This window comes from Jaculus jaculus, chromosome 9 (genome assembly GCF_020740685.1).
Source record: "Jaculus jaculus isolate mJacJac1 chromosome 9, mJacJac1.mat.Y.cur, whole genome shotgun sequence".
NCBI lineage: Eukaryota > Metazoa > Chordata > Mammalia > Rodentia > Dipodidae > Jaculus > Jaculus jaculus.
This window is the reverse complement of record NC_059110.1, coordinates 31,378,931-31,402,833: the sequence shown is the minus strand read 5'-3', so window position 1 is coordinate 31,402,833 and position 23,903 is coordinate 31,378,931. Positions and strand designations below refer to the sequence as shown.

General features: G+C 42.5%; 1 protein-coding gene across 1 annotated transcript; it reads left to right on the top strand.

The window, feature by feature from the left end:
* The first annotated feature begins 4,552 nt into the window (after positions 1-4,552).
* On the top strand, positions 4,553-23,309 carry LOC123463504 (39S ribosomal protein L32, mitochondrial-like). The gene is made up of 2 exons (XM_045159493.1): positions 4,553-4,639; positions 22,710-23,309. Exons 1-2 carry the CDS (start codon positions 4,553-4,555, stop codon positions 23,232-23,234), a joined length of 612 nt encoding a protein of 203 aa, XP_045015428.1. The 3' UTR covers positions 23,235-23,309.
* Positions 23,310-23,903: the final 594 nt, after the last annotated feature.

Here is a 23,903-nt window from a genome sequence, read left to right as displayed (position 1 = left end):
TGATGGCACATACCTTTAATCTCAGCACTTGGGAGGCAGAGGTAGAAGGATTGCCGTGAGTTCAAGGCCATCCTAAAACTACAGAGTGAATTCCAGGTCGCCTTAGGCTTTGAAGTCTGGAGAGATGGTTTAGCAGTTAAGGCAGTTGCCTGCAATGCCTAATAACCCAGGTTCGATTCTTCAGAATCCATATAGGCCAGATGCACAAGGTGGTACATGCTTCTAGAGTTTGTTTAAACTGGCTACAGGCTCTGGTGCACCCGTATCCCGCCCCCCCATCTCTAATAAATAAAAATAAAATATAAAAATCTTATTTTTATTTTTTTAAATAAACCTAACCAAGGAAGTAAAGAATCTATACAATGAGAACTTTAAAACACTCAAGCGAGAAATTGCAGAAGACACTAGAAAGTGGAGAAACATCCCTTGTTCCTGGATTGGAAGAATCAATATCGTGAAAATGGCAATCTTACCTAAAGCAATCTACACATTTAATGCAATCCCTATCAAAATTCCAAAGGCTTTCTTCATGGAAATAGAAAAAACAATCCAAAAATTCATTTGGAATCACAAAAAACCTCGAATATCTAAAATAATACTGAGCAACAAAAAAGAGGCTGGTGGTATCACCATACCTGATTTTACCCTATACTACAGAGCCATAGTAACAAAAACAGCATGGTACTGGCACAAAAACAGACATGTAGATCAGTGGAACAGAATAGAGGACCCAGATGTAAGCCCAAGTAGCTATAGCCACCTGATATTCGATAAAAATGCCAAAAATACTCATTGGAGAAGAGACAGCTTCTTCAGCAAATGGTGTTTTGAAAACTGGATATGTATCTGCAGAAGGATGAAAATAGATTCTTCTTTCTCGCCATGCACAAGAATTAAGTCCAAATGGATTAAAGACCTTAACATCAGACCGGAAACTTTGAAACTGCTAGAGGAAAAAGTAGGGGAAACCCTTCAACATATTGGTCTTGGCAAAGACTTTCTGAATACAACCCCAATTGCTCAGGCAATAAAACCACAGATTAACCACTGGGACCTAATGAAATTACAAAGGTTTTGCACCACAAAGGACACAGTGAAAAAAGCAAAGAGGCAACCTACAGAATGGGAAAAAAATCTTCGCCAGCTATATATCTGATAGAGGATTAATATCTAAGATATACAAAGAACTCAAAAAGTTAAATAATAAGGAATCAAACAAGCCAATCGAAAAATGGGCTATGGAGCTAAATAGAGAGTTCTCAAAGGAAGAAATACGAAGGGCATATAAGCATCTAAAAAAATGTTCTACGTCACTAGTCATCAGGGAAATGCACATTAAAACTACATTGAGATTCCATCTCACTCCTGTCAGATTGGCCACCATCATGAAAACAAATGATCATAAATGTTGGCGGGGATGTGGAAAAAAAGGAACCCTTCTGCACTGCTGGTGGGAATGCAATCTGGTCCAGCCATTGTGGAAAACAGTGTGGAGGTTCCTAAAACAGCTAGAGATTGATCTACCATATGACCCAGCTATAGCACTCCTAGGCATATATCCAAAGGACTCATCTCATTTCCTTAGAAGTACGTGCTCAACCATGTTTATTGCTGCTCAATTTATAATAGCTGGGAAATGGAACCAGCCTAGATGTCCCTCAACAGACGAGTGGATAATGAAGATGTGGCACATTTATATAATGGAGTTCTACTCAGCAGTAAAGAAAAATGAAGTTATGAAATTTGCAGAAAAATGAATGGACCTGGAAAGTATTATACTAAGTGAGGTAACCCAGGCCCAGAAAGCCAAGCACCACATGTTCTCTCTCATATGTGGATCCTAGCTACAGATGACTGGGCTTCTGCGTGAGAATGAAAATACTTAGTAGCAGAGGCCAGTAAGTTGAAAAGGAGACATAAAGGGTGGAGAAAGGAAGGGAGGAGGATACTTAATAGGTTGATATTGTATATATGTAATTACAATGATTGTAATGGGGAGGTAATATGATGGAGAATGGAATTTCAAATGGGAAAGTGTGGGGGTGGGCAGGGAGGGAATTACCATGGGATATATTTTATAATCATGGAAAATGTTAATAAAAATTAAAAAAATAAATAAATATTTTATATATTTACTTGAGAGACCATGAGAGAGAAAGAGCCAGACACCAGAGTGAAAGTGAGAATGAAAGAGAGAATGGGCACACCAAGGCCCCTGGCCACTGTAAACGAACTCCAGAAGCGTGTACCCCTTTATGCATCTGGCTTACGTGGGTCCTGGGGAATCAAACCGAGGTCCTTTAGTTTTGCAGGCAAATGCCTTCAACACTAAGCCATCTCTCCAACCCTAAAAAATCTTATTATTTAAATTCATTTTCTATTGCTGTAAAACAAATTACAGCAAGCTTGTTAGCATATAGCTCACATTCTGTAGGTCACATGGCCAAGCATAATATAGTTGATCCTTCATATCTGGAGATTCTACAGTCACAGATCCAACCCATTAGATTAAAAATAAAAGGATACGGGCTGGAGAGATGGCTTAGCGGTTAAGCGCTTGCCTGTGAAGCCCAAGGACCCCGGTTCGAGGCTCGGTTCCTCAGGTCCCACGTTAGCCAGATGCACAAGGGGCGTACGCGTCTGGAGTTCGTTTGCAGAGGCTGGAAGCCCTGGCGCGCCCATTCTCTCTCTCTCCCTCTATCTGTCTTTCTCTCTGTGTCTGTCGCTCTCAAATAAATAAATAAATAAAATTAAAAAAAAAAGTTTTAAAAAAAATAAAAGGATAGGGCTGGGTGTGGTGGTGCATGCCTTTAATCCCAGCACTTGGGAGGCAGAGGTAGGAGGATTGCCATGAGTTCGAGGCCACCCTGAGACTACATAGTAAATTCCAGGTCAGCCTGGGCTAGAGTGAGACCCTAACTCAAAAAAACAAAACTAAATAAATAAATAAAAGGATAGGGCTGGAGTAGCTTAGTGGTTAAGGTGTCTGCCTGCAAAGCCCAGGTTCGATTCCCTAGGACCCACATTAGCACAAGGGGGCACATGCATCTGGAGTTCATTTACAGTGGCTAGAAGCCCTGGCATGCCCATTCTCTCTCTCTCTTTCTCTATCAAATATATAAATAAAAGTAAAATATTAAAAAATAAAAGAATATGTAAGTACAATGATTGTGATGGAGAGGTAATATGATAGAGAAAGGAATTTCAAAGGGGAAAGTGTTGGAGGGGAAGGAGGGAATTAACATGGAATTTTTTTTATAATCATGGAAAATGCTAATAAAAAATATTAAAAAAAATAAAAATAAAAGAATAACAAAATTGTGAGTGTACTAGCCACATACAGATTTTTGTTGTTAATATTCCATACATAATCCAGCATGACAGACCTTAATGTTGTATTACATTACATTATACAAGCACCCCAGAGATAATTTAAAGTATGTGGGGAACCATCATAGAATTGTGCTTTCAGTCATTTTATTTTCTCTATGATTACTGATGTTATCTTCTTTTTATATACCCTCATTCCTTGTGTGTGTGTGTATTGAGTGTGTATACACTATGCATGTACGCATGCAGAGACTATGTCGGCATTTTATGCCTTCCTGTATTGCTCTTCACCTTATTGTTTGAGAATTGGGGCCACTAACTAAACCCAGAGCTCACCAATTTGTGACTTTCCTAGCCAGCAAGTGCTGGGGAGCTTCCTGTCTCTGCTTCTTGAGCACTGGGATTACAAGTGTGTGCCACCAAGCCTGGCTTTTTAAAAAAAAATATTTTATTTATTTATTTATTTGAGAAAGAGAAAGAGGGTATGCCAGGGCATCCAGCCACTGCAAACAAACTCCAGACACATGCGCCCCCTTGTGCATCTGTCTTACATGGGTCCTAGAGATTCAAACCAGTATTCTTTGGCTTTGTAGGCAAATGCCTTAACCACTAAGCCATCTCTTTAGCACACACCTGGCGTTTTTATGGGGGTGGTGTGTATCCAAACAAAGTTCCTTATGCTTGTGCTGCAAGCGCTTTACCCACTAAGCCATCTCTCCAGCCCTCTATTTTTTTAGTTATTTTTTTCTATCTTCTGAGAATTTGAAATTTGGAAAAATATGAAATCTTTTGAGGAAGAATAAATAGATCAAGATCTAAATATGAAGAATTTATATGTAATAAGCTTCTCAAATATTAGATCTGTATTGTAGAAAGGTAAAATTCCTTAGTTGACAGGGCTAGTTTTCAACAGTCTTATCTTTTTCTCATGACTTAAATCAAGGTCATGTACCTGACTCAGGGCAAAGCTCATTCAGTTTAGAAGACCATTCAGAGTTGGTCTCTGAGATTTGTGTCATTCATATCTTGTATACAAGAATGTAAAGGTAGATTTCTATGCTCAGTCACATAAAAGTATGTCCTGTTTTGCTGAAACTAGCAGTTTAAACCTTTTCAATTTTGTTGGTCTCAAAAAATGCCACCCATGAATTTCATCACCTGGGCTCCATCTTTGTGTTGATTCCACGGTGAATCTGAGGGAGTTTAAAGTCAACTTCAATCGATGCACTGTACCAGGACTTACGGGAGCATTGTTCTGGAACCGAGCTTCAAGAAGGCATGGCAACCTCAACTCTACTTCTGCCAACAGGTAAGCATATAAACTGACAAGATTGCAGGACAGGGCAGAAGCCATATGCAAAAGCCCTGAGGACAGGGTGTCACCTGGAGACAGGTGCATGGTAGAACAGCTCCAAGTACACATGACTCCAGAGGACATCTTGGATGTCGCAGCCCAGCTGAGTCTCCAGAGGACTGAAGCCCCTGCCACCACCTGACGTGTGGGATCCCAGGTGAGACTGACACCTGGTTTTTGGGGCGTTTAGCAAAGGCTAGAAAAGCGTAGGGGTCAAGGAAAGGGAGACATGAGTTAAGCGCAGGTAGAATTATTGGCAAAACTACCTGGTCTTAGCTGGGGGGGGGGGTGGTGCACACCTTTAATCCCAGCACTTGGGTGGCAGAGGTAGGAGGATCACCGTGAGCTCGAGACCACACTGAGACTACATAGTGAATTCCAGGTCAGCCTGAGCTAGAGTGGGACCCTACCTCAAAATAAATAAATAAATAAATAAAAGCTACCTGGTCTTGTGGATGTACCTCAAAAGAATGCTGGATGTGCCAACAGGCATATTTTGTCTGTCTATAATATAGCACAGAGGATGGGCTGAGCTAATAAAGAATATATTCCATTTTCAAAAAGGACTAGAACAAGCTTGGTATGGTAGCACATGCCTTTAATCCCAGCACTCAGGAGGCAGAGTTGGGAGGATCGCCTTGAGTCTGAGGCCATCCTGACACCATAGTGAACTCCAGGTCAGGCTGGACTAGAGTGAGACCCCCTTGAAACTCTCCCCCCCAAAAGAATTGGAACTATCTTTTTTTATATCTGAGGATCTGTTTAGTTATAAATGAAACTGTGCTCATTGTTAGGCTACCTAGATTGCAAATGACTCTTGAAGCAAGAAATTGCTGCAAGGGAAAATTCCAATTCATAAATCACTCTGTAAATCACATTGTTAAAATAAAAATTATAGTCATATCAAGAGTGGATCATCTCAGTACTTGAGAAACCCCATTCAATAATAGTGCTTGCAAGAACCTTAAGGATAAGCTGACATGGTGGTGCACACCTTTAATCTCAGCACTTGGGAGGCAGAGGTAGCAGGATTTCTGTGAGTTCGAGGCCACCCTGAGAATACATAGTGAATTCCAGGTCAGCCTAAGATAGAGTGAGACCCTACCTTGAAACCCCCCCTCAAAAAAAAAGAACCTTAGGGATGGATATGTTAAATACAGCTTCACTCTGACCCAAAGAAGAGAGGAGCTATAGGAAGGAGACCTGTGCACATGGCTTTTTTTTTTTTTTAATTTTTATTTATTTATTTGAGAGCAACAGACACAGAGAGAAAGACAGATAGAGGGAGAGAGAGAGAATGGGCGCACCAGGGCTTCCAGCCTTTGCAAACGAACTCCAGACGCGTGCGTCCCCTTGTGCATCTGGCTAACGTGGGACCTGGGGAACTGAGCCTCGACCCAGAGTCCTTAGGCTTCACAGGCAAGCGCTTAACCGCTAAGCCATCTCTCCAGCCCGCACATGGCTTTTGTCTTTCTCCTTTGTACTCAGGAAATGCATGGAGATGCCAAACTACACTGGAAACGTACAGAATCTGTCTTCCTTTCTTCCTCCCTTCCTTCCCTTCTTCCTCAGCCCTTTCTTTCTCTCTCTCATCTGCATATGGTGTGTGCATGTGTGTATACACATGTGCATGCTCCATGTGCACACATGTGGACACCTCAGGACCGTCAGGTCACCTCCTCTATTGTTCTTTCGACATAGCTTCTTAAGGTGGAATCTCTCATGGAACCTAGAGCTGCTGTTTGATGGGTCAGGTTGCTCCAGAGCTTCTCCTGCCACATCAGACATTCCCGGCCAGACTGCTGCCCAGTGCCTCTGAGAGTCTCCACCCGCCTTATCATTGCTGTTACAGGCATGCGTGGCCACACACACGTGTGATGGCACACACAACGCACACATGGGTGCCGTGTGTTCAGAATCAAGGCTTCAGTGAAGTTTGTTGATGCAACACAATGCACATTGCCAGAAATGCCTTAGATTTACTTGACTTTTTAATTACTTTTCACTGTTTGTGCATTTTCTGTTTTGTTTTGTTTTGTTTTTCAAGGTAGTGTCTCACTCTAGCTCAGGCTGACCTGAAATTCACTATGGAGTCTCAGGGTGGCCTCAAACTCACGACAATCCTCCTACCTCTGCCTCCTGAGTGCTGGGATTAAAGACATGCATCACCACGCCCGGCTTGTTTGTGCATTTTCTTCAGTGGTATAGCCACTGGTAAATTGCTTGTGCTCTGATAAATGACCCTTCTACCATGCTCAATCAAGTAATTCTAATTAAGCTGAATGGGTCTCTCTCTTCCCTCCCTCTCATATAAACACACATAAACATAAGAATAATGTAAAAAAAAGAAAAGTAGAAAAGAGTCTAATTGGGAAGAAGAAGAAATGGGAGGGATATATGGAAGGGGGCAAGAGAAGGGAATGGGAGGGGATTATGATCAAAATACATTTTTACATGTAAAAAAAATGTCAATAAGAGAAAAAATGGTCTGTGTGTAATCAGAAACCTTTCACTGTTATCAATTCTTTCAGGACTCCTGCATTCAATTATGAGCCCCCTTAGGGGGTCATGATCCACAGTTTGAGAAGCTGTGGCAGAGGCTGTCCCCTTCTCTGTGGGGAAAAGATAAGGCCCTGCAGAGCTCCCAGCCAAAGGCAGCACCAATAGCCAATGTGTGAAAACTTAAGCACTCTAGTCCGAAGCTTTCCTGAGGGCAATTTTATAAGCTTCCCTAGGCATGACCAGTAAACGCTCCATCCACTAAAGCCATGCCATCATGAGAAATAATCATTCCCTCTTCTAAGGTGCTAAATTTGGGAATAGCACACAAATTATTTCAATAGCCTATTTCTGTGTAACTGCTCATATCCAAATTTAATGGCTTAACATAAAGACTAAGTTAATTCTCGCTATTCTGTGAGAGCTGGATGGTCCTTTTTCACATTGTAGCAGGTGAAATGCTGAGATTATAAAGTCCAAAGCCATCTAATTCACTGCTGGTTCTTGGTGCTAGCTCTGGTGGAGGCTTTGCTGGGTCATCAACTGGGGTCTCTGTTCTCCAACTGCTCTTTGAGCTTCCTTGTAGCATAAACAGGAGGCTCCTGGAAGAAGTAGTCCAAAGAGAAAATGCAGAAGAAGCCAGGCGTGGTGGCGCACGCCTTTAATCCCAGCACTCAGGAGGCAGAGGTAGGAGGATCACTGTGAGTCTGAGGCCACCCTATGACTACAGAGTGAATTCTACTCTAGCCTGGGCTAGAGTGAGACCCTACCTTGAACTACCCCTCCCTGAAAATACACACACACACACACGAAGAAAACACAGAAGCAATAGGCCATTTAATGTCCAGATTTAGAATTTTTACAGCATCACATGCTATTGGTCAAAGCAAGTTCTGGGCGGTCCAGATTGAATACACAAGAGAAGCTGGACTAGAGTGTGGACTTCAGGAGGTGCTCACTTTTGCAGGTCATCTTCAGAGATTGACGCCATTGCAATTCTATATTTTTTTTTCAAAAACTTATTCAATAATAAAATGTTTCCTTGGATTTGAGACCTGATCCATAGTAGGGAAATTAAGCCTGGTACTTAAAACCTAGTCAAAAGCCTATGACTGGAGAGATCATGGTAGGGGAAGCTACTACTGTCGTTTGGTTAAATGGACATATTATGTTCACCCAATTGCCCCCTAGATATTTGTGTCTATGTCCATATGGTAATGCTACTCTTACTTTAGGTTAGAGAACTTTCTCTTTTCTAATGGCTGTGACTATTGAGGGACTCAAAACTCAAGACTCCGTAGTAAATTTCAGGCCATCCTGGGCTAGAGTGAAACCCAAAGTGCTGAGAAGAAGTGGCAGTGGAGTGTTCAGTACCTCCAAGGCGCAGAGACCATTGCAGAAGATGTGTTAGAAAGAATGTAATAACTAAAAGACAGGGAAGAGTGCTATGGAATGTTGTCTTCCAGACACATCATGACCATTACATTCACAGCCTCACAGTGGCTGGTAATACCTACTTAAGATCTGCTTAATATGAGGACAAAAAAAGGATGACATCAAAATAAGGTCCAGTGGAAGGGAGAATATACAGTGAATTCCAGGTCAGCCTGGCTAGAATGAGAGCCTACATCAAAAACAAAACATATATATATATAAATTAATTTTTTAAAAAGGCCATGCACATGAGGCTAGGCGTGGTGGTGCATGCCTTTAATCCCAGCACTCGGGAGGTAGAGGTAGGAGGAATGCAGTGAGTTTGAGGCCACCCTGAGACTCCGTAGTAAATTTCAGGCCATCCTGGGCTAGAGTGAAACCCTACCTTGAAAAACAAAAGCAAAAACAAACAAACAAACAAAGGCCATGAGGAGGGCTGGAGAGATGGATTACAGGTTAAATCATTTGCCTGAGAAGCCTAAGGACCCATGTTTGACCCATTAGATCCCATGTAAGCCAGATGCACAATGTGAGGCACGTGTCTGGAGTTTGATTGCAGTGGCTGGAGGCCTTGGTGCCCCAGTTCTCTCTCTCTTTCATGTGCACACCCTCTCTCTCTCATAAAAAATAATAATAATAAAGGACCATGGGTTGAGAAATACTAGTCATAAACAAAAAGATTTAATGGAGGAGGGGATTTGGAGAGGGAGAAGTTGCATTGTAGGAGGGGATTATGATCAGGTTATATTGTCTATATTTGTGGAAGTTGTCAATAAATGTTTTCAAAAAGAAAGCCAGGCATGGTGGTGCACGCCTTCAATCCTACCACTAAGGAGGCAGAGGTAAGAGGATCATCATGAGTTTGGGGCCACCCTGAGAATACAGAGTGAATTCCAGGTCAGCCTGGGCTGACCCTACCTTGAGTTCATTTGAAGCAGCTGAAGTCCCTGGAATGCCCATTTTCTCCCCCCCCCCTCTCTCACACACACACACAAATCAATAGTTTAATGAGGCTGAAGTGAGGCTCAGAGATTAAAGGCACTTGCTTGCAAAGCCTATTGCCAGTGTTCAATTCCCCAGTAGCCACATAAAGCCAGAGGCAGAAGGTGGTGGCCCATTCTCTCCCTCTCCCTCCTTACAACTAAGTAAAATATTTAAAATAGTATTTAATGAATAAAGATATGTAATTTTCTAACTAGTGATTTGAGGTCACATAATCTTTTATCACCACCTCCCCTCTTCTCTGCTGTGAAAGAAGTCATCCATCTTTCATACACTAGGTGGCGCTGGTCACTCGTCAGTACCATCCATTCTCTTGCTGCCCCTGAGGTCACAGCTCCTGACAGCATCAGACCTTTATGACTGGTGATGCTGACTAAGTGTCTCTCAAAGGTCGCAGTTGTCCCCTAACCTTGGTTTTGCTAGAGAAGCCTTAGCAAAGTACAACAGACAGTGTGGCTTGGAAAACAGAATTTTATTCTCCAAGCTCTAAAGAGGTCAGACTTCTGAAGTCAAGGCCATACTCCCTCTAAATGCTGTGATAGCGGAGCTTCTGTCCACATGGCAGACTTCCTGGGTGTATCTGCATTTCCACATGTCCCCCTTTATCAGGACGGATCAGGCTCTACTCCAGCATGATCTCAACTCATTACAACAGCAACTGCCGTATTTCTAAGGCCACATTTTGTGGGTACTTAGTGTTGGACTTTCATTCATGTCTGAGTGGTTTGAATAAAAAATTGGCTGGGGCTTGCAGGATGGCTTAGTGGTTAAGGCGTTTGCCTGCAAAGCCAAAGAGAAAATGCAGAAGAAGCCAGGCGTGGTGGACCATGCCTTTAATCCCAGCACTCAGGAGGCAGAGTAGGAGGATCACTGTGAGTCTGAGGCCACCCTATAACTACAGAGTGAATTCTACTCTAGCCTGGGCTAGAGTGAGACCCTACCTTGAACTACCCCTCCCTGAAAATACACACACACACACAAAGAAAACACAGAAGAAGCAATAGGCCATTTAATGTCCAGATTTAGAATTTTTACAGCATCACATTCTACTGGTCAAAGCAAGTTCTGGGCGGTCCAGATTGAATACACAAGAGAAACTGGACTAGAGTGTGGACTTCAGGAGGTGCTCACTTTTGCAGGTCATCTTCAGAGATTGACGCCAGATTCAATTCCCCAGAACCCATGTTAGCCAGATGCACAAGGGGGCACACACGTTTGAAATTCATTTGCAGTGGCTGAAGGCCCTGATGCACCCATTCTCTCTCTCTCTCTCTCTCCCCCCCTTTCTCTATCAAATAAATAAATAAAAATATTAAAAATCATTTAAAAAAGAAAGTTTTCTAAAATAGCCCCATAGCCTCATATGAATGTGATTAAGTGTCCTACTTAATCCCCATCTTGTGGAACCTTTGAGACTCAGAGTCCTGCTGGAGGAGGTGCGTTGCTGGGGGTGGTGGGGGTGCTTGGGGCATTATAGTCCGACTCGGCTTGCACTAGCTAGTGAGCCCACTCTCTCTCCTTCTTCCCTGCTGATGAAAAAGATGTGAGGCCAGCTGTCTGCTTCTGTCATGCTCCTTCTGCCTCTCCCCCAATAATGAGACTTCCCCCTTGATACCACAAGCTGGAAATAAACCCTTTTCCTTCCATGAGCTGCTTCTGGGTGGGTGTTTTGTTCTAGCAAAGAGATGGTAACTGCTACAATACAACTCTGGAGAGCTACAGTTCCACCCACTGCAGGCTGACATCTATCTAAACCATAACTCCACCATTCAACCTCTGACCCCTCTGAAGACCCAAGATGTTGCCAAAGCTTAGCCACAGCTCTCCAGGTCCCACAGTTGAGCCCTGGTCAAATTTTTCTCCAAAGATTTGCTCCCATCTTAGACCCTTGGTATCTCTTCTATGCACGTGCAATGCGTCCACTCGAGAGATAACTTTAATTTCCAAAGAGAGGAGCTGCAGTATTCCTTTCATCCTCTTGTAGAGTCCTTGGGTTCCTGTTGCTTCTCTTGAACAAGCCACAAATCAAGTACCTGCGTCAGCTCAATATGACATCATGACCTTGGAACTGCAGACATTTCCTCACTGACCAGCAAAGAATGCAAACCAATCAGAGCCTGACTTTTGTTTGAATTGGGAGGAATTGGTTTCCCCTTTCTCTGAACCCAGGGCTCAGGGCATTCAAGCCTGCCTCTCCACCATATGTGGAAATACTCTGCTTAAGATCAATGCCCACCAAGCTGGAAGCAGAGCTCAGGGTTAGAGAGAAACTGGGACTTAAAACATTCTTTAATAAAATCTCTCTAAACCAAAATACAAACACTCTTCTAATCTCTAGTTCAAAGTCATCTGATTTTTCTGAGTTACATAAGCTAATAACTCTGGTTTTTATTAAACAATTTTATTTATTTATTTGAGACAAAGAGAGGGAAAGATATATATGTGTATACACACACACACACACACACACACACACACACACACACACACACATATGTAGAGAGAGAAAGAGAGCACACTAGGGCCTCTAGCCACTGCAAACAAACTCCACATGCATGTACCACCTTGTGCATCTGGCTTATGTGGGACCTGGAGAATCAAACCTGGATCCTTAGACTTTGCAGGCAAATCCCTTAACCATTAAGTCATCTCTCCAGCCCAATTGCTCTGGTTTTTAATCCTCATACCCACTTAAACTAACTTAAGTGAGATTTCTGAAGATATTTGAAAGACTGACAACCACTGACCAGGGACACCTCCTCTTACCTTCCACTCTCCCTTATTCACTTCTCCTGCAAGGAGATATATTTAGTATTGGGTTGACCTATTTGGAGAAATGGACTCTACCATCTCTGGTAGTGTAGGCATCATAAACAAGATATCTACAACTTGGGTAATATGCAAAACTTCTTTTTTTTTTTTTTTTTTTTTTGGTTTTTCGAGGTAGGGTCTCACTCTAGCCAAGGCTGACTTGGAATTCACTATGGAGTCTCAGGGTGGCCTCGAACTCATGGCAATCTTCCTACCTCTGCCTCCAAAACTTCTGAAGATTTAGAATCGTGTGGGCACTGAGAGTGGAAGGAAAGACTGAGCAGCATTTGGAGCTGACAGTGATTGCTTACAAACCACACTTTTTCCTGGAAACATTCATTTCTCTCTAAGGGTTAAAGGATTGAGACAGAGAAGGAGATAAAATCAATAATGAATTGATACTTTGGCACTATTGTTGGGGGGGGTGTGTTTCATATAGTCCAGGTTGGCCTTGAACTCTTGATCCTCTTGCCTATACCTCCAAACTGCTGGGATTACAAGCATTTGCCACCATACTCAGCAAAAATCTTGAGAACTAAAAATGGCACACTACAAACACATGTATCAAGCCATTCTTAAATAGGCAAGATCTCAGAAACTCTTTCCAGAATTATGGCATTGCGTATATTTTGACACAGTGATACAAAAAAATCCATTCATATCTCAGAAGAAACTAGACAAAAATGGAAAGATAAACAAGAGAGGCTTCCAATATAAAACTTCAAAGTTGCTGTAATCAAGAAATTGTATGAGCTTTGGTATTAAAATGAGTTGGAATCCTAGTTTTATAACCAGCCATTTAACCTGCCTGAGATTTGCTTTCTCCCTTGGCAAAATGAGGTTAATCATAGCACACCATTAGTTGGTGACTGAGAAAGATGAATATGTGTGCTGTGTCCATCAAGTTGTCCTCTAAATATTTATCTTTATGCCCGTAGATTAGTTCTGCTCTCCCCTTTGGTCAGAGGAGCTCCTTTTTGAAGGTGATAGTGATGGCTGGGGAGACTCAAAGGGCTGAGGAGAGACTGTTGGGCACTCAACACTAAATGAGACATCTCTGTCATGTGCTCCAAAGCTTGGGAACACTGTGGTAGAGAGGGAAGAAGGAATGGAAGAGCCAGAGGCTGTGAATAACCGTGCTGTGGACATGGAGTAGCCGCTGCTATCCTGATCTCACAGCAACTACTATTGCCTGCCCGATGCTGAGCCCATCAACATATCATCATGGACGTGACTGAGGGCCAAAGGCATCAAAACAGAAGAACCAGTTGGAAAGAAGGAGTTCAGTGGGAGGAGAAAGGGGGGGATAAGGGAGGGGCAAATGCAGATAAATGGGAGGCAATTATCATCAAAATATAGTGTGTACATGTGTGAAAATTGTCATTTAAAAGTTTTAAAAGGTTGGGCTGGAGAGATGGCTTAGCGGTTAAGCGCTTGCCTGTGAAGCCTAAGTACCCTGGTTCAAGGCTCGGTTCCCCAGGTCCCACGTTAGCCAGATGCACAAGGGGGCGCACGCGTCTGGAGTTCGTTTGCAGAGGCTGGAAGCTCTGGCGTGCCCATTCTCTCTCTCTCCCTCTATCTGTCTTTCTCTCTGTCTGTCACTCTCAAATAAATAAATAAATAATTAAAAAAAAAGTTTTAAAAGGTGAACACATGTTAACTGTGTGGTGGAGCAGGAACTCATTTAAAATCATCAATATGCCAGCTGTGGTGGCGCATGCCTTTAATCCCAGCACTTGGGAGGCAGAGGTAGAGGATGGTCATGAGTTCAAGGTCACTCCCAGACTACATAGTGAATTCTAGGTCAGCCTGGGCTAGAGTGAGACTCCTGTCTTGAAAAACCAAATATATATATATATATATATATATATATATATATATATACATATATATATATATATATATATCATCAATATTATTGTTCTATAAAGAAAGGATGCTCATATACAGTGATGACACATTTTAGATGCTAAGACTTAGGCCGAGATTATGAGATTACTAAGACCTTAAAGACTTAAAAGCCTTACATGTATAGAATAAATTAGATAAAATAATACAGCACAAAATGATACAGTACATAGTTCCATTGTATATAACTATTGCTACCCTTAAAGCAGCTAAAAATTCCTAACACACAAGTCATTTCTTTGTAAGATTCCCAATGCCTGGATTCAGCATCTGACATAAAGCAACTACTTTCTCTCTGGCCAATGCTCTCTAAAGTTGCCCAGTAGCAGAGCCCTGAAGTGGCAGGAGGACCCTACAATAGATGGTGAGGTATTTAGCCAGTCAGAACCTTCCTTTGGGATACCCGAAGGGAGACACTCAGAAGTATACACTGTAATGGCACAGAAGTTACAAAGCACAGAGGACGGCGGTCAGCAAAAACCAAGAGACCCAGAGGCCGTGAGTGAAAAGGCTTTGCAGGCAGGTCATTAACTAAGAGAGCAGGAGACGCTGAAGCCAAACGCTGGGCTGTTAACGATGCCAGGCGTGGTGGCGCAAGCCTTTAATCCCAGCATACGGGAGGCAGAGGCAGGAGGATCGCAGTGAGTTTGAGGCCTCCCTGAGACTCCATAGTGAGTTCCAGGTCAGCCTGGGCCAGAGTGAAACCCTATCTCAAACAACAACAACAACAAAAAAAAGTTAACGAGTGTCACACTCATGCCTATAATCCAAGCCTGCTGAAGGCAGAGACAGAAGGATTGCTACAAGGTCAAAGCTGGCCTGATCTACGTCGTGAGCTCCAGGTCAAGCCAGAATTGTGTAATGAGGCCTTGTCACAACAAAGGGAAAATAAACAAGCAAACAAAAAATTGGGGGAGCAAAGCAACAAGCAGGTTCCACCTCCAAATTATGGTGTATTTGAGGCCAAGTTTATGACTTCTAAATATAAGAAATTGTACATCATAGCAACCCTTAAAGATGGAGGAAAATGGAAATACTCGGCAAGAGAAATTGGAGGACAGACCAGTCAACTGAAGATGGTTGCACCTATGGTCTTTCTGATAAATGTAATCAGAGGAAGGCCAGGGGAACGCCAGTCGTTACCATGATGAGCACACATCCACTGTCCTCAGTCAGAAGACACTTGCTGTCCATCCATCCTAATATCGAGCCTGCCTTCTTTCACTCTCGAAGTTGTTCTAATTTCTTGTTTTCCACTCTGAAATAGTGTTATCTAATAAATCAAGAAAGCATGTGGTCTTTGAAGCCAGTACACAAAAGCATATGTAGGAAAAAAAACAATCTCTTTGGGAAGATTGTCTATAAATTTAGAATTGGCACGCCAGGGCCTCAGCCACTGCAATCAAACTCCAGGTGCTTGCACCGCCTGGTGGATATGTCCAGCCTTGAGCTTGCCCCTCCTTTGTGCATCTGACTTAGGTAGGACCTGAAAAGTTGAACATGGGTTCTTAGGCTTTGCAGGCAAGTGCCTTAACCACTAAGCCATCTCGCCAGCCTTGGAAGCTGGAGTTCTCTAGACTTGTGCATCCTCATAAAGGGGAAGAAAGTGAGCCAGCTCCTTTCCTATAAAGGCACTGATCCCATTCATGAGTGCTCTCTCTCCAGGTCCCAATTACCTCCCAAAGGCCCCACCACCACCAAATGTCATCACACTAAGTGAAGAAAACAAAGAGGTAATGGTATTTAGTGACACTCTCACGGCTACCAGTGAAAGAACCAGAATTCAAACCCTGGACATTTTGACAATCGTATCATTAACCATTTTTTTGCATCGTCATATCATTTTGTGAACATCAACTCACCACATTTAACTTTTTTAAACATTTTATTGACAACTTCCATAAATATAAAAATATCCCGTGGTCATAATCCCCTCCCACCATCCTATCTTTTCCCCCTCCAAAATTCCACTTCCACTGAATCCCTTTTTCTTCCCAACTAGTCTCTCTTCTATTTGGATGCCATCATTTTCCCCCTCAGTGCCTTTAACCACTGATCCACCTCCCGCTCCCAGTGCACGAGACTTACAGGTCTGATGAAACAGAGAAGTGTTCCCATCTTCTGAGGAAAAAGATGCAAAATGAAATTAAACAAATTGTTTAAACCAGACTTATTTTTTTTTAAATTTATTTATTTATTTATTTATTTGAGAGTGACAGAGGGAGAAAGAGGCACACCAGGGCCTCCAGCCACTGCAAAGGACCTCCAGACGCATACACGCCCTTGTGCATCTGGCTAACGTGGGTCCTGGGGAATCAAGCCTTGAACCGGGGTCCTTAGGCTTGACAGGCAAGCACTTAACCGCCAAGCCATCTCTCCAGCCCTAAACCAGACTTATTTTAATCCAGTTGGAAAACACATAGATTCCTATTGTAGTCACCTTCTCATTGCTGGGACAAACACCCAACCAGCAGCAGCTTGTAGGAGGAAAGAGCTTACTTCAGGCTTACAGTTTCCAGGGCAAGCTTCATCACAGGGTGGGCGGGGGAGAAGCTGCCTCACTTCATGATACGTCCACAGCAGCAAGACAACAGCCTGGAGCCGGGCGTGGTGGCGCACGCCTTTAATCCCAGCACTCGGGAGGCAGAGGTAGGAGGATCGCCGAGAGTTCGAGGCCACCCTGAGACTCCATAGTGAATTACAGGTCAGCCTGAGCCAGAGTGAGACCCTACCTCGAAAAACCAAAAAAGAAAAAAAAAAAAAAAAGATAACAGCCTGCACCAGCAAGTGCAAGCTGCCCCCAACCGCACAGGACTGGACGGCACCCAAGGTTCACCCCTGGTGACACGCTTCCTCCAGTGGTGCTCTGCCTCAGCTGGGAACTAAGTAGCAAAGCTCAGCACAGGCACTTAAGGCTATATCACAAAAGCAGTCACAAAATCCCCAAATGAATCAAAGCTTAACAAAATACAAGTGTCCAAAGAAAAGGTGATAATAGTCAATGAAATGCCTTGTTAAACATACGATAGGAAGTCTATAAATGCCTAACAGTACCCACACAAGACCCTCATAATAGGAGAAAAAGATGATGGCATCAAAATAAAAGAGAGACTAATGGAGAGAGGGAGGGGATATGATGGAGAGCAGAGTTGTGAAGGGGAAAGTGGGGGAAGGGAGGGAAATACCATGGTTTGTTGTCTATAAGTATAGAAGTTGTCACTAAAAACACACACACATATACATATTTAAAAATGATAGATAGGGCTGGAGAGATGGCTTAGCGGTTAAGCGCTCGCCTGTGAAGCCTATGGACCCCGGTTCGAGGCTCGGTTCCCCAGGTCCCACATTAGCCAGATGCACAAGGGGGCACACGCATCTGGAGTTCGTTTGCAGTGGCTGGAAGCCCTGGCGTTCCCATTCTCTCTCTCTCTCTCTCTCTCTCTATCTGTCTTTCTCTGTGTCTGTCGCTCTCAAATAATAAATAAATTTAAAAAAAAATGATAGATAAATTCAAAAATTTCAACTTCTTGGAGCTGAAGAGATGGCTCAGTGGATAAAGTGCTGCCTGTGTACAGAGGACAGCCTGAGTTTGGTTCCCCAGTACCCACATAAAAAGCCAGATGTCATAGTGTGAGCATCTGTTATTCTGGAAGGCGGGTGGACAGAGGAGAATTGCCCAGAAGTTTACAGACCAGCAAACCAGTGAAGGCGGCAGTCAGCAATGGCAGACTCGGCCTCCGACAGCTGGGTGATGAGGAGGGACTCCATGCTGTTCTCTGGTCTCCACACGCATGCCATAATATGTGCACGCACGCATACCTGACCTGCAAACACACGATTTAAATTTCTATTTGAACAGGCATCGTTCAGGAAGCAATATCTGCAACATACATAGCAGTGAATGGATCAACGGCCATGTTCACAGAGACTTCGTAGTATATGTGCAAGAGGAAAGCAGCAATTATGATCGGTTCATGCAGCCAGTACAAACGATCAGTAAATTCATCCAAAGATGTTCATTATTGTCTCTTACCTTTTCCCATCCATCATGTTGAAAAAATACTATGACTTGCTATCATTAGGTGAGCACTCATGTGCTGTCGGTCGTAGTGACACACAGCTCTAAATGTTAGTGCTCAGACCTTAAGAGTCATCAGTTTCAATTATTGGTTTTTATTATAGAGAAGTATTTGTGTATATATACATATATACATACACAAATACTTCTCTATAACATATATATATATATTCTCTATAATATATATATAAATGTATGTACCATAGGCCTGCTCAGTGCTGTTGATTGCAGCATTGTTTGTAATAAGGCAAAAGTGGAAGGGGGTGCTGGAGAGATGGCTCAGTGATTAAGGGTGCTTGCTTGCAAAGCCTGACAACCTGGGTGTGATTCCCCAGTACCCGTTGTAAAGCCAATGCATAAAGCAGCACATTTGTCTGGAGTTTGTTTGCAGTGGCAGCAGGCCTCATCACATGCTCATATTCTCTCTCTCTCTCTCTCTCTCTCTCTCTCTCTCTCTCTCTCTCTCACACACACACACACACACACACACACACACACAATAAATAAATGGATGAGCTGGGCATGGTGGCGCATGCCTTTAATCCCAGCACTTGGGACACCATGCTGACTTCATAGTGAATTCCAGGTCAGCCTGAGCTGGACCCTACCTCCCTACCTCAAAATACACACACACACACACACACAAACAAAAAAAAAAAAAAAAAAAAAAAGGGAATGATTTTTTTTTAAGTGGAAGTGGTAGAAATATAGCTCTGTGCCAGAGCGCTTGCTCAGCTCTCATGCAGAGGCCCTGGGTTTGAATTCCAGCACCAAAACAAAGCAAACAAGACAGGAATAGTTACACAAACCTGTAATCCCAGCACTAGGGAGGCAGAAGCAGAAGTTCAAGGCCAGCCTGGGCTATGTAGCACGAGCCAAACTAGCCTGGGTCACAGCGTGAACTCTTGTCTCAAAAGCCTCTACACACAGACAAAGGAAAACTTTAAATCAAAAGTCTTTAAAAATGAAAGCAGGGTTGGAGGGATGGCTTAGTGGTTAAGGCATTTGCCTGCAAAGCCAAAGGACCCAGGTTCAATTCCCCAGGACCCATGTTAGCCAGATGCACAAGGGGGCACACGCATTTGGAGTTCGTTTGCAGTGGCTGGAGACCCTGGCATGCCCATTCTCTCTCTCCCTCTATCTCTAGTAAATAAATAAATAAATAATAAAATAAATAAAATTGAAAAAAAAAATTAAACGAAAGCAGTCTACCTGGCCGTGGTGGCACATGCCTTTAATCCCAGAACTCGGGAGGCAGAGGTCGGAGGATCACCGTGAGTTCAAGGCCACCCTGAGAGTACATAGTGAATCCAGGTCAGCCTGAACTGGAGTGAGACCCAACCTCAAAAAAAATCAAAAAACCAAAAAAAAAAAAAAAAGTCAAAAAAACAAAAGAAAGAAAGAAAAGAAAATGAAAGTAGTCTAATTGCCAAATACCAAAGCTTAAAACTATATGAAAGACCATCTCCACACACCATGGCTATGAAACAGTTCTAAAAGGGATAAGTCTATGAAAGTATCTGAGGGCTCACTGGGAGACATTGGTCATTGAATAAACTAAAACCCCACATCTCCACACATGCATATAACTATTGATGAAACAAATATAAACATAACCTAATGTACTTGAAGTGATCAATAACAAATCAATAGCCATAATTACCTCTGGGAAGGGATGAGAATGGTAGACAATGATGGAGAATGATCTCCGATTCATCTGAACTGTTTGAATTTTCACAGTAAGAATAGATCCATCAAGTGCTGGTTTCCACACCTCTCCCGACCCCACTTAGACCAGCCCAGATAGCCTTTAAATGTTTATTTATTTATTATTTGAGGGAGAGAGATACAGAAGGAAACGGGCAGACAGAAAGAGAGTATGGGAATGCCAAGGGCCTCCTGCCACCGCAAATGAACTCCAGATATATGTGCTACCATTTGGCTTTACGTGGGTACTGGGGGATTGAACCTGGACCGCTAAGCTTTGCAAGCAAGTGCCTTTAACGCTGAGTCATCTCTCCAGCCCCTGATATTCTTGAAAACTAAATACAAAGCTGAACATGATGGTGCATGCTTGTAATCTCAATACTCAGAAGACTAAAATGAGAGGATCGTTGTGGGCACAAGGCCAGCCAGGTCTGCACTATGAGACTTTATTTATTTATTTTTTTACAAAACCAAAACAAACAAACAATGTTTTAGGAGACAGATATACTTACCCATAATGTAGATGTGTGCTTAAATATCACAAAGTACCCCATAATATGTTCACTTTTTATGCGAAAGTTTTAAAAAAGGAAAATAAATAAAAGCAACGAGGAGCTGGCCATTGTCACACATGCCTGTAATCCTGTCACTCAAGATGCCTAAGCAGGGATGTTGCCAAGTGTTTGAGGACAACCTCGGCTCCACCATGATTTCTAGGTCAGCCTGGGCTACAGTGTGAGACCCTGCTTCAAAAAAAAGGAAAGAAAGAAAGAAAAGCAGTGAAGGATGGAAAGAAAAAGAAAAAGGAGAATGGAAGAATAGGAAAGAAAAGAAAACCAAAATGAAAATAAAGAACAGACTTAATTAATTCCATTTCCAGCGAGAATGAGTTTATTCATGAGACCAGCTCCATTCCCATGGGAGTTCCACAAGCCTCCTCCATTCGCTTCCTCGTTACACTCCATCCCTTCCTGCATTGCCTCGGGCCTTCCTGGTAATGTCTGGTTTTCCCAGGCTCTTCGCTGTGAACTCTCCATTTCTAAGCTTCATCAAAGTTTACTCATCCTCTGACCCATTTCTCCAAGCTATCATCTAGGTAATATGATAGATTAGTTCCCAGAATCTATGATAACAGCTTTGCGTATTATCTTTCACTGATGAATTGTGTATTTTAACAGAGGTCTTTTTGTACATTATCTTAAAGGAAAGATTAATGGCTGTCATTTTAGGAAGGTCACTGTGAAAGATAACGGGGAAAGGAGGTCTTAGAAACCCATCTATCAACTTCTAGACGATGAATTTTCTATCCTTTTATTGGCCATCATTTAATTGACTATGGAGGGTGTTTAAAACTGATTTGTATGTAATTTCCAGAGCTATTCTTGCATTATTTATGACCACCATAAACAGTAAATAAAATTTACTTTCCATGTTATATTACTTCCTCCATTCTTCCAGTTTAAGATTGGGAGAGTTTGAATAAAGTACGTAATTTATATTTATTCATGCAGTGTGCATAAGCATGCCCTAGAGATACTTTGAAGAGATTTAAAGCAGTGCCAGTTCATAACAAATAGGACAGATACCGATTTTTTTTTCCCCCAAATGCCTTCTAAGTGCCTTTTTACATTCTAACACAGTGGCATATCCTGAAGGTTGAGTTGAAAAGCTTTGGTATAAGGGTCACAGTTTGAAGAAATGGATTCTGGCACTATTTAATTCAGCTGTGTCTAATATAACTATACTAGTACCATTTAATTAATTTTCCAAAAATAAGTACTTTTGCAGATAGGGTCTCATGTAGCTCTGGCTATCCTTGAACTTCCAGAATCTAATAATTCAGAACCTATTGTTTTTTCTTCTAAAATATTTTATTTATTTATTTGAAAGAGAGAGATGTAGATGATTGACAGATAGATAGATAGATAGATAGATAGATAGATAGATAGATAGATAGAATGAGAAGGCATGCTAGGGCTTCCAGCCACTGCAAGTGAACTCCAGACGCATGTGCCACCATGTGCATCTGGCTTTATGTGGGTCCTGGGGAACTGAACCTGGGTCCTGTGGCTTTGCTAGCAAGTGCTTTAACCACTGAGAAATCTCTCCATGCCTGTAGCTTTTTAAAAAATATTTTTTTTTAATTTTTTGAAAGTAAGATAGAGAATAAGGCAGAGAGATTGAGAGAGAGAGAGAGAGAGACTGAAAAAATGGGCATGCCAGGGCCCCTGACAGCTGCAAATAAATTTCAGATGTAGGCACCATTTGTATGTCTGTCTTTACGTGGATCCTGGGGAATCGAACCTGGGTCCTTTGGCTTTGCAGGCAAGTGCATTAAAAGCTAAGACATCAGAGGTTAAGGCACATGCCTGCAAAGGCTAAGGACCCGGGTTTGATTCTCCAGGTCCACGTAAGCCAGATGCATATGGTGGCATATGCTTCTGGAGATCGTTTGCAGTGGCTGGAGGCCCTGGCATGCCCATTCTCACTCTCTATCTTTCTCTCTCTCTCTCTCTCCCTCTCTCTGTCTCAAATAAATAAGATAGATAAACAAAAGTTTGTTTTAAAAAAGCTGCCTGGGGGCAGCCTGCGGGCCCGGGCCTGCTCTGGGGCTGTTGGGAGCTGCTGCGGCGGAAACTGCAGCAGAGCTGGGCAGGCTTCTCCAGTCCTCCATGCGGACCAGCATTAGCAATCCAGGGCACACCCATATTCACAGAGCTAGCAAATGACACCACTGGAGATGACAGTTCCAGCCTTTTGGATAATGTCTTTTGGATGGCAGCTCCCAAAAACAGACGCACCATTGAAGTCAACCGGTGTAGGAGAAGAAACTCCCAGAAGCTTGTTAAAGTTAAGAACAATATAGATGTTTGCCCCCAGTGTGGTCACCTGAAGCAGAAGCATGTCCTTTGTGGCTATTGCTATGAGAAAGTGCAGCAGGAGACCAAAGAAGTCAGAAAACAAATATGGAAGCAAGAAGGGGGACCTTTTAAGGCTCCTCTCTTAGAGACTGTGGTGCTGTATACCGGAGAGACGCCCTCCGAACAAGATCAGGGCAAGAGGATTGTTGAACGAGACAGGAAAAGGCCGTCCTGGTTCACCCAGAATTGACACCAAAGAGGCTGGAAAGATAACTCCATAGCAAGACATCTGTCTAGGAATTGGAAGTCTTTGTGGTTATATGGTGTGCCCGTTTAAAATATAAAAATATTTTATAAGTAGTTTTAATTGAGGTACTTGTAAGAATGTATCATGAATAAACAAAATGTTTTGTGGTTTAAAAAAAAAAAAAAGCTGCCTGGTGTGGTGGCACACGCCTTTAATCCCAGCACTTGGGAGGCAGAGGTAGAAGGATCATCATGAGTTCAAGGCCACCCTGAGACGACTCCATAGTGAATTCCAGGCCAGCCTGAGCTAGAGTAAGACCCTGACTCAAAAAAAAAAAAAAAAAAAAAAAAAAAAAAAAAGCTAAGCCATCTCTATAGCCCTAGAACATGTTGTATCTTAAAAGAAAAGGAATTATTTATTTTTTTATTCTGATCAGTAACAAGTAAATCTCTTATTGTAGTATTAATTTCAAATTAATTACATGCAATTAGATATTAACTCTCTCTCTCTCTCCATATATATATATCAGAAATTTTGAGCTAATTTAAAAAAAAATAACTGTGATACTGAGTACCTCTGGAAGCCAGGACTTAGAACTTCAAGGCTAAGAAAAGGATGGGATTCTTTTTTTTTTTTTTTTTTTTTGGTTTTTCGAGGTAGGGTCTCACTCTG